This window comes from Tinamus guttatus, unplaced genomic scaffold (genome assembly GCF_059628265.1).
Source record: "Tinamus guttatus ecotype Peru unplaced genomic scaffold, ASM5962826v1 Tinamus_guttatus_pri_ptg000240l, whole genome shotgun sequence".
In the NCBI taxonomy this organism is placed as follows: domain Eukaryota; kingdom Metazoa; phylum Chordata; class Aves; order Tinamiformes; family Tinamidae; genus Tinamus; species Tinamus guttatus.
The window spans coordinates 7,049,229-7,061,377 of NW_028288774.1; the positions used below are offsets into that span (position 1 = coordinate 7,049,229).

Genomic DNA, 12,149 nt, shown 5'->3' on the forward strand with positions numbered 1-12,149 from the left:
AAGTAAAAATCTGAGATTTAACTTAAAATCTATGTTAACGTTAAAATGTCAAGGTGCGTGCTCATGGGAACAACGGGACACAAACAAACGTAACGAAACATAAACAGCTGTTTCTCTTTTACCTTGTGGAAATGAATGACCGGTTCTGCATGAATTCTGATCAGCTGCAGACAGGAACGGTACCCTTGGAAAAGTTGTGCAAATAGCCTAAGGAAGATTGCCCGTACTTCTTTATCCTGTAGATAGTAGTTTAATATGTGGTCAAAGATTTTTCTGTTTCTAAACTTTGCTTCTCCACACTTTATATATATAAAGCTACCATATAAATGTTTACAAATTCATCAAACAAAGCAGCAACGTAGTAGATGGACATCTGTGTACATATACAAGGTTAGCTGTGTGGGGCTATGGTTTTGATGGCCTCTCTCTGCATGGCAAGGTCATATTTAGTACACATACACCCATATATTCCTATTGTACAGTCATCTCAGGGCAATGTGAGTATAACTGCTTGGGCAGACGTGATGAACCACAAAAAGAAACTGATATGAGTGAAAACTCATATTAAGTAAAGCGGAAATTAAACTTGGATTTATTCTCTGCAGTAACTCAGGTTTTCAGATAGCAGTACCAGTCCTCAAGCAGTGTCACAGTAGTGAGTTTGAGCAGTAGGGAAGAGAGCTAGCATTGCTACTGAGCGCACTGTGTGTGGAACCAGGGTCAAAACACTACAGACATCACCTTATTCTTAATAAATTACAGCAGTTAGAGCAGCTAAGGAGACTGCTGTAAGTTTGCTCAGCTACTTGTCCACGACTTCTCCAGCTCAGCTGCTCATGTTATCATTTGCCAATCAACTTCAGCCAATATAAGCCAGAGTCAGCTTTAAAAGTTTAAAATAGTAGATCTTTAAAATCCTGCTTTACTTTTACTTAAATAAGGAAGTGCTTATAAAAACATTGACTGGTTAGTGGAAATGATAGTGAACAGCTGGGGGCAGGCTTGGGGCAGTAACATCTTCCGCTGCTCCAGATACAACTAGAAAAGTCTGTGATCAAAATCCTGCATTGCTGTTTTACCTTACCTCAAGTATTCAGTCAGCTGAACTTAGCAATGCATCTATTGCTAAAGCGTGGGGTCTTAACAGTTCTTTTAAGACTTATGATATCTCAAACAATCTTTTTAAACAATCTTTAACTTGAAAATATACCAACAGCAAAGAATGTTAGACTAGCTAATCAAATTAGTAAATTAAAGTAAGTTAAAGATTGCAATCATTTTTTTAAAAAAGAAATAAACACTTACATATCCAAAATATTGTATAAAAGCTGTCCTATTTTAATACTTTGTTAGATGCCTTGTCTGATTATTCTGCTTTGGAAGACGACCAGCGTTACTTTATCATTTAGAATACTACCTTTTCATATTATTTGATACATTTTAGACTACATCTACACAACAAAAAAAGAGAGATGTGTTCTTAAACTGAATCGACTTTCAGTTTGGACTGCCAACTTAAGTTCAGTTGCTTCACTTTTGTTTCAGTTAAAATCAGCCACTTTGTCAAATTATTAAATTGTCATGGCTTCTTAACTATGCTAATCTTAACAGCCTTTATGTTTGGTTATGAAACTTTGATGAGGTTCATCAAAGGCAGATACACTGTTAGAAAAGTCTAGAATAGGAATTCCAGATATGTTCATCCATGTGATACATATACACAGATTTGTTCCTTCTCCTTACAGAAAGATATAAAAAAATCACTATTTCCCACTTAGGAGTGCAGTGATTAAAAAAGAACACTCAATACTACTGAGAGGCGACTTTTTTTTTTTTTTCTACTCACCTACCTGTTTTGTTGTGCCTTTTTTTTTTTTTTTTTAAATAGCTATTACTTCCAGAACGGCTGATATGGCTGTTTCATATATATACACATGAAAAAGGACAGATTCTAAAGTCTCAACATATTTTTTCAGGCAACAATCGTAGATTTTTTGTTTGTTTGTTTTAGAGATCTCAGTGTCCTCCAGCCCTATATAGGTTCTGGAAATTTAGAACTGCTCACATTAGAAAGCCTTATCTAGTTGTTAAGTAATCATCATATTATAACATTTTTTGGTCTAGAAGAGAACTTAGTTTTGAACATTAAAAAAAAAAAAAGACTACTATCTCTGCTTATGTAAAATACTGAAACTAAATAGTCTATGAAACAGAAAAAATAATAGATTAAACTCAGTAGATCACTTAGCAGTATTACAGGAAATAAGATGCTTGCGTATTTCTACTGATATGCTTATTAAAACTTCTAACCCATTAGAATGCTGTCAAAAAGCTGAATGCAAAGTTCTATGGCACGTCTTTACTCAATCAATAATACTGTAAAGAATATGGAAAATACTAAGTCAACATTCTTCCAAAAAAATGTTCACTTAAAACCTCAGTTTACTGCTTGAAGACAGTCAGACACAACACAAAACTCTTACCAGCATTTTTGAGTGTGATAAAGCTGTTCGTGGGGGAGGGAATGCATAATCTGCTGTTTCCAAATCTGGATGTAAAACCTAGAGAATTTTTAAAAGATTTTTTTAAATCACTATTTTGCTGAGGCAAAGACAAATTGTTTTATCTTTCTCAAATTAATATTAGCTGTATGAATATAAACATGGGATTAATTCTTCATAAATTTTCTGAGTGTAAGTTAGTTATCGGAAACTCTGCTTGCAGTCAATGAAGTTAATAGACTTGGAGATTTTACAACTGATTCATAAGAAACAGACAAACAGAGAAAAAATAGGTCTTTTTAGGAAGAGATTTACTCAAAAGCCTCCAAATTAATTTATGTCATTAATTTACGACAAAGATAACAAAATACTTTTTTTCCTTCATAGAAAAGTGATGTACTTTTGGAGGGGCTTCCCTAATTCAGCAATCTTGATTTTTTATATTGGGACACTTTACAAATAAACACTAGGACTAACTGATCATTTGTTTGCTAAGCTTCAAAGTAAATGAAGAGTTTAAATGGATTTATGAAATTGTGCATTTAACAGAAAGGAAACCAGAATTAATAGTAATAATGATATCAAACACTAAAGTTGAATTACTATTGTAACTGCATTATTAGTTAAGGCAATATCACTATCTTCCTCTTGAATAGTGATAAAACATATTTCAGTCACGAACTAAGCTGTCAATGATGCTAATTCTATCTTCAGTAATACATTTTTCTAAAATCGGTATCATCAGCATGAACCCGACTTTTAAATTGCAGATTTCCAACATGTTTGAAATCAATTTAATATCGAAATTCTTGTTTTGGTTCTGTAGAAAGAGAGTGGGAATGTAAAAATTGTTTTTTTTATCATGACATACTAGAGAAAGTGCCATTTGTGTCTGATGGAGCAATGGCTCTGGGAGCTGAGAGAGATGAATACATTCAGGAATTTTAATTGTGCCTCCATCCAGGTCTGCTATGATTACATCTAACTGTAAGAGACAAAGAAAACCATTATATGCAGAATATTCCATAAACATAGTTTAATAACCCAACGGTGTAAGTTCCATGATCTGCAGCTGAGTAAACATTAACAAATTAAAACAGTATTAATTTTAAGCTATAAAATTCTTCTGGTAAAGGCAATACTCTAAATGCATAGTAATTCACATTAATTCATATTACTGAACTTAATGTGAAAAGCAGCGTAAAATAGAGGAAGAAAAATAAAAGCTGCTTTTGAAAATTAGCTATTTCTAATATTCCGGTCAAATATTAAGTGTTTTCAAATGCATCTTCAAACTCACGAAGAAATATAAACAAATGTATGTCAAAGCTGGTAATGGATTCAGTCTTTTCTACCCTGCACTAAAAATCAACAAACCATCTCTCTCACCTGCTTTAAAGTCTCAGTATATTTGGGGAATTTACAGAATCAATGATGCTTTTGCTTTTTTTTTTCCCTCCCATTTGCCTTCTACACTAATATTTTATATGTGTATGAATTATCCAGATGAACAACTCTTGAAGCACAGAAAATATCTACAACTAAATGTCACAAATGGCATCATGTCTATGAATATTCTGATAAGCATACTTACAAGCTCATGAATGTCATTACAAAAGATGGAATGTACACCAATTATGAAAGGTGTTGGTGAGCTGAGAACTTCCAATAGCTGTGCAGGAAGAATTGGAATATAGGGATAACTGTAAAAAGAATAAATAAAATAAAGTAAAAGCATCTGCCTAACCCTTTACCTAGAATAGTTTTACTTTGCCTTCCTGTCACCTACTAAATTTACTATAAATAGTCGTATTTTAAAATGACAAGACATTAAAGTATTAATTTTCAGCTTCAATATAAAGTTCCAAGTTGTTAAAGGAACATCTCTCATGTAAAATCCAGAAATTACTATAAAGTCTAAAATTGGTTGTAAACAAGTGCATTTTTCAGATTAAAAAGACAATTAAAAGAACATTCAAACCAATTTTCTATTTATACTATAAATCACTATTATATCATCACTAGGTACTAGCCAGATTGCTACAACACAGCCTTTTGTAAAAGGAAATACTTGTTTTAATCCTATTTGTTTGAATTTAGTGGGACAACTAAACATTAAGCATAATATCCAACATACTGTAGACAGATAGTGATGATAATTTTAAAAACGTTTGCATCCAAAAAACATGAGAAACTGCATCTAAATTCAAGCAGTGCATTCGAACACAAATTGATAATTATCATTACAAATTTACTTTCATGACTATTCTTGCCTTAAGGAATCTAACACTTTCATTTTTTTTCATTCTTATTGTATAGTAAAATGAAGCCTTCCTTTTGATTTTAAACCAATAGGAATACGCTATTAAATACAAGCATCTTTTAAAATAGATGTTAGAATTACTATTCTTATGGTTAACACAACAAATAGCGTGACATTAAGTTTTCCATTTCAAAAAGTTGGATTCAGATCTGGCATTTTTGAGCATATCAGTGGGTTGCTTTAAATACATCACCTGGTGGACATTCCTCACAATTTCAAAACTGTCATACAAGCTAATGCAGACTTCATCTTAGAATCAGAGAATCCTTCAGGTCGTAGAAGACCTCAGGAACAGATCTAGTGCAACTTTCTGCTCTAAGCAGGGTCAAGGCTGAATTGAGATCTGGTTGATCCAGATTCCAAAATTTTTCTGTTCTGGTGCCTAGTTATTATCATAGGGAAAAATGTTTTCCTTATACTGAGTTAGAAACTATCCTTTTACAGCGTATGACCACAATCTCTCATTCTCCTGTCACGTACATCACTATAGAGCATAGCTCTGTATTCTTGACAACCTCTTAGTTACTGGCAGGCTTCCCAAAGCTTCCCAAAAACCTTTTGCTTTTGTGGCTTCTACCCACAGATCATCACTATGAAGTCTTGCCATCCAAATCTATGTTACGAAACCTTAACAGTTTCTATTGCATTGGAACGTATGATTATTCTCCTTCCACAGACTCCACTGCCACGATGCAATTAATTTTTTATCAATTAAGTGCAGAGAATATTATTTGTGAATCTTATCAAAACCTTTATTCACAAAAACAAATTTGGCACAGCTCCTTATTTTATGAACAGTCAAAAAAAATTCTACAATGAGTCAAGGAAGTACAAAGATTCAAAACTCAACTCACCTGTATTTGAGGGGAAACATTAAAGACTCCAGGGCCCGACAAGCATCACTGAGCCTCTGAAAACTTGCGGAGTGAAAGAGAACTTTATTTTCTGTAAGCACTGCACAGAATAAGCTGAGTACATTTTGGATTCCTTAAAAAATGAAAAAGTAAAACAAAACAAAACAACTGAACAGTTTGCCAAAACAGCTGAAATTGAAAAAGCATATGATAAATAAACAACCTTCAATTTTTTTTTCCTAGTTTTTCTTTTACTAGTGCAGCTTCTTTTCTGTTTTTGAAGTTGTCAAAATAATATTTGAATGTTTTTCTACTTTTCAAATATATTGCATTATATCTCCCTTTCAATATCACTTTCAAGAATTTCAACACAAACCTCAGCAGTTGGGATTTACTTCAAACAGTATTATATGCATCTTATGCATGTCTACAGTTTTAGTCACAGGCTTAACTTCTAAAACCTTTATATAACAACTCCATGGACAAATCATGTGCACCCTACTAACATGACGAAGACTTCCTAATAAACACATTTATACTTGAGTCACATTCCAGGAGTCACAAGGATAAAAAAAAAGGGCAGTAAGAATGGACAGGTCAGTAGAAGGGTATGCTAAAGATGAGCTGATTGACTAAACAAGTTCCACTACATTTAAGAGAAGACGCATGAATCAGGTTTTTCTTTTTTTTGAGACAATATTAATTTGCCTGTGAGACAGAGCCATGTGCTTTCAGGGAAGACCAAAAATACATTTCCTTTAAAACAAAGTCCCATCCTGAGAGAGAGACATGTTTGAGATATGCTGAAATTTATGAAATTTCCTGAAATATGCTGGAACGCATGAAATCTCCCTGAGGACATAGCCTGCATTATCAGTATGACAGCATGTAATACTTTTGCAAAGCTACTTGTTATCTTAAAACAATCTTCCCAATAAGAAGTATGATTACTGAGAGCCACTATATTTATATCATAATTAACACTTTGCTTCTCATAATAATTATTTCATGTTTTGGCAATTATTTTTCATACATTGCTGCATGAAAATCTGGAGTGAAACCTTAATCATAAAGAGGACTTGAAGAATTCTTGAGAAAAAGAATTAATTCTTAAAATGAACCAGTCAAACAATCGCTTACAGCCTCAAAGGTTATGTCTCAAGGATTCAAGGCTTTGTTCTAAGGCTGAACAAGTTACTGTTGCGAGTATTTGCTGTAGTTTCTGGTGGTGTAATTAATGCTGTGCTAGTAACAAAACAAACTCCTTGATCATAAGGATACTAGTAAAGAAAAAAAATCAAACAAATTTCCTTATTTTGGAAAAAAAAAAAGAGTATTTGAAGTAATTTTTGAATCATTCACTGATGAGTTCTATTTCTTTAATAGGTATAGGCATGTATATGTTTGAACAAGTCCACCTATCTTTCTGAATATCTCTGTAAATTGTTTTTTTAACCAAAAGTTGAACAGCCTGTTGATGTAAAACTGTCCTTATTCCTTTCATCAAAGATTTTTTCTTACTTTCTAACACAGTATTTAACGTTATTAAAACTGTATCAAGCCTTTCACCACTCTGCACAGAATTTCTTATTAAAAAAGGTTAGAAATGTTAAAATGTCATGTTAGATATTAAAACATCTAACACCTTCTATAATCAGATGCAACTACTCTTGAAAAACCTATGTATTTTCATACGGATGAGCAGTGATGGTTATAAAAAAAGTCCTCACTTGAAAAGACCCGAAGAGAAATATTTTTCCTACAAAGGGAAGTTTCCTACTGTACCATAAGATTGCAATCTAGCCTGAAAGATAATATAACATGAGATAACATAAAAATATTTTCTAGATGTTATTGACTATAAAGTTTTATATATATTTTACAAAATATAAAAACATTTTTTAGTGAAAGCATACAACTGAAATCAAGTTGGGAAAGATATCCTCATTTATTCCAGCTATATGAGGCTGGCTGTAGATTATGATTATTTATGATGATTTAAACCAATTAAATCATTGATTAAATTATTTCAGTACGCTATCAAGGTGTTGTTTCAAGTCCTAAATGTTATTTATTGAAAACAAGTACTTAAGAATAACAGCATGAATGCAGTTTCCTCATCCTATGAGACACAATGTTTGTTTGTAACCTTGAACTGTATTCTAGTCTTCAGACTCCACAGTACATCCGATGCTGATTTGTCAAGGCATAAAGAGACAACATGAAAAACAACAAACAAGTTGATTTTTACTCGTTTACGGTGTACGGGATGACATACATCCTGTTAAATATTATACATATGCTGGAAAATTTTGAATGGAGGTTTCCTGACCTTCACTGTTTTCAAGTATTTAAAGAATCTGTAATTTGTACTAAATTATCTGACATCCTACACCAACAAATGTATCATTCTGCCTGCTTCCTGTTGTTCTAGATTTTAAGTATTTAAGTGTGATTAAAAAAAACAAAAACACGAAGTGTTCTTGTCAAATCATTAACTGTATTTTACACTGCATGCAAGCAAAATATTATCACTAACTTCTACAGGCTTTTAAAGAGTTTTAAACATGAGACTTGGAAACTCCATTAGTGCAACACATTACTACACTAATGTGCCACTCTGAATTATCAAGCACAAGAAAAAGCTTAATAGACAAAATAATCCATAATTTAGCCAGGCTAATCCAGGAAATGACTCAATAATGAATGAAAAGCCTTTCTGAAAGGACACTGGAGATTGCACAGTACAAGTTCTGTGCCAGGCAGTGTCAATCTCTAAAGGTAACTGGGAAACAAAACAGAGAAAAACAAAAAACTCTTTTCGTTTTATTTTTAGATGCATCTGCATGGCATTGCTAACAAACAAATTACATGCTTAAGCAGAAAACAAAAGGCAACAACTGTATTCAACATTCATTGGTAATCTTTGCCAAATTGCATTCGGTCACCTAATGACAATCTAGCTACACACACTTATACAATCAGCTACACACACAACAAACCAATAAAACCCTTATGGTCATTGAGTTCAGGATGAGTCAATATTTAGAAAAATTCTGCAGTTCTTGTAGCGTAGTAGACTGCAGCCTCCACAACTAAAGCATAACCAAACTTGCTCACGAACGGGGAGCAACTTAGCTGTGCCAGCACCTGTTTCTGTGAGTGTTAATCTACCCAGCTTTCTGGCTGGGTAACTCAAACATTACGAATGCCCCAAGTCCCCCAAGAGATTAACTTAACTTGTTCAGCCTTTGTCAGACTACAGAGGAAGAAAAGCAGTCTCTGAAGCACAGAGCCTTCAACTTAGACAACTACAAGCAGTTAAGTATTTCCTGAACCAAGCCTCCTTACTAACTTCTAAGCATTCAGAAGGAAACAATGGATGCAAAAGGCTGCACTCAAATCAAAAAATGGTTTAGATAAACATTTTGCTTTGGGAACTGAAATGAGGGTAATTCAATATCTGAACCATAATGTTTCATGTTATTTACTAAATGCAGGGCAAAACAAAGCCCTTTCTGCAAACAAATCTACTGGGGAGCGGAGTGAGTAAGGAGGGGCGGGACAGGAGGTGCACACAGAGCAATACCGGCATGGATGCGACAGGCAGTCTGTCAACTATCATCCAACAGGATATCCACGAGACTGCAAGAGCTAAGATAACCAAAGAAGATTCAGCTAAAGGCTACATCATCCTACCACTGCTGCTCCCCCAAACTCTGAGAATATTAACTGTGTTCTGGCAACACTGATTCAAGCCACAGTTGTCATCCAAAAGCAAGTATTATACAGGCATGAGGAAATAAGGATCAAACATAGTATGTGATCTACTTCAGAATGTACATGGGATAAATGTCTTCTGCATGTTCATACCACTTTGGGGTTTCTTTTTTTTTTAATCAATTTCATTAATCTCACAGCATAACTGCTAAAAGGAGGAATAAAAGCACTGAGTTCCTCTACCTTCAAGCACAGTTCTCCAATATACTTAATGAACAGAAACGACATAAATTTTTGTTTCAGAGGCTATGGTACAGCTAAACAGAGTAATAAAATATTTAGATAGCAAGGTCTTCATCCCTGAAAGGCAAAGACAAGACCATTTCATATGCAGAAGCTATGCATACACAAGTGAGGTACACCCAAAATATGATTGCTAAGCTCAAGCCTTACATGAGCACATTGACTGAGTTTTTTGGACACCATAGAATATACAATGGAAGGCAGAACAGACAAATAATGGTTTCATATACACAGAGTATTAAAATGGCAGGGAGGCAAATGTCAAATTTACATGAATCATTTTTAATTAAACAAACATGACTTAAATTACCAACTGAAGGATTTGTAAGGATTGCATGTCTGCTTCATAGTTTGGTAAGTGCTACTAAAAATAAATATAGTTAATATATTTGACAAGTTTTTTTTTTTTTAAACACAACAAAAATAACATGCGCTATAAAAATTATTTAGTTGCCAAAACTGTTATTTTTTTCTGATAGTAAATCCAAAATGGAAAGTTAACGAGAAGAATAAATTATTTGCACCTGCTCACTTGTTTTTAAGTAAATAAAAAAGTTACCTCAATTTGCCAACTCTGCAAATGGATGCATATATAAAAATAAACTGTTTGAAAGTAAATGAGAGCTCCTTCCAGTCACCAACAATGATTTTAAACTTCTGAAAGGGCATTAAAAAATCTTCACAGACAATCCAATATGAATATAAAATTCTAGTTTATAAATCAGAAGAATGAACACAACTTTTCAAGCCAAAGATTCGAAACCAAGGCAGGAAAGCAAAGTAATGACCACAACTTTTTAGAGATTATTGGAAATTATTCTGCAATATTAGCGAATTAGCAAAGTACATTACCTAATGGGAAATTGCCATACCAAAATAAGATTACTATATTTATCCTGTCAATCTCTGTCACTGTCAATCTCACGAATTAAAAAACTTAATGGGAATATAGTCTGAACAAACTTTTACACGTTAACGACAGCCTCTCTCAGAATTAAGAAATATAAGCCAGACAGAATCAGAAATCTGGTTCAGTGTTGCCCACTGACAGATGCCAGTGTATCTATGAAGCCTGATCTTGAAACTTGCCCTATCTATCTGCACCTACTAAATCTAGTACCTTTCACTTCGAACAACACAAAAAGAATATGAAAATACCTTGAAATTATCTTGATAATGGATATATTTTTTGAGATAAGTAGTTGCATTTTCAGCAGCATATAAAAAATTCTCCAATGATTTGTATGGAACTAGAATATCAAATTCCATATGAACACTTGACTTATTATTTAAGGCTTTTAAAAGCAAGTTATTTCACTCAGAGCTAAGAACAAAGCATACAGGCAAGATATAGAAGCTAGCCTGCAGAACTATGAGTAGCTACGATATGAAAAAGAATATTGCAACATGTCGCACAGACTGACATGTATAATGAACTGTAAAATATTCTTAGTAGAAATACTGCCAAGATTAAGTGCTGATGGGGCAAACGGTTGCACGTAATTTGTTTGATTCATTTAAGGAAAGAACAAGTCATTTAACATAATAAAGCAGAAAGAAGGCAATAACATGATCCTTTGAAAGAAAAATGTCTAAGAATGAAAAGAGTATTGTCATTCTCAATCTGTACACAGGAAAAATGATCAAGGATACACAAGAAACTCCAAACATATCTGCTTCCTGACTAAGAGTTACAAAGTCCTTCCCAAGGGACATAACTATGGAGGCTCTATAAAACTGGTATCAACAAAAAGGAAAGACAGCAAGAACAGAGGTGGGTGAGTAGAAGACCCTCTTTGGACACCACTAGCTGATATTCACGAAGCATAAAAATATTGGATATTCAATTAAGAAAAAAGTAAATGAAAACTACAAGATCCCACAATTATGAAAAAAAAAAAAATTCTGTGTATTTTCCCAAAGATTATATTCAACTTCTTTGTATCATATTTGGAGATCTTGTTAAGTTCTTCTCCTTTATGAAACCCCCTGAGATTTTTCTGACCTACCGAAATCCTGGCACCCCAGCACACACTGCAACTGAATAGTTAGCTGTTCTGCAGTTAGTCTTAAGCATATCTGTGTACTATAAATTGATGCAAATATATTATAGGATTCTGACTATGGAGAGGTCCATACTGCTAAACAATTGGCAAGATTTTGAGCTCCTAACACAGTAGAGTTAAGTAACAGGGTAAGTAAGAAGCAACAAAAAGAAAAACCACGGCTGCTCACCCTACTGTGTTCACCCTCAAGGGAAATAAAGAAATTACAGGGCTTATATGCCACTAATTGTGCAAAAAATCCATTATACATCAGTGTCTTTTTTTCTTTTTTTAAAGCGTATGTCCATACCAGTGTATAAAAAAGCTTAGTTGTTGTTTCCATTTTAATCAAGCAAAACTATAGTGGATGATGAAATGTTTCTATCTTCCTGAGGGCCAGGGT

At 33.6% G+C, this 12,149-nt stretch overlaps 1 protein-coding gene across 1 annotated transcript in view; it reads right to left on the minus strand.

Moving 5' to 3' along the window:
* Nucleotides 1-12,149, minus strand: part of SBF2 (SET binding factor 2) — a 203,834-nt gene that overhangs the window by 85,695 nt on the left and 105,990 nt on the right. Inside the window, exons 7-11 of the mRNA XM_088525845.1 lie at nt 5,679-5,811; nt 4,096-4,204; nt 3,373-3,486; nt 2,484-2,561; nt 123-236 (exon numbers count right to left, since the gene is read on the minus strand). Coding sequence (XP_088381971.1) covers nt 123-236; nt 2,484-2,561; nt 3,373-3,486; nt 4,096-4,204; nt 5,679-5,811 — 548 coding nt within the window. The remainder of the gene's footprint in view (nt 1-122; nt 237-2,483; nt 2,562-3,372; nt 3,487-4,095; nt 4,205-5,678; nt 5,812-12,149) is intronic.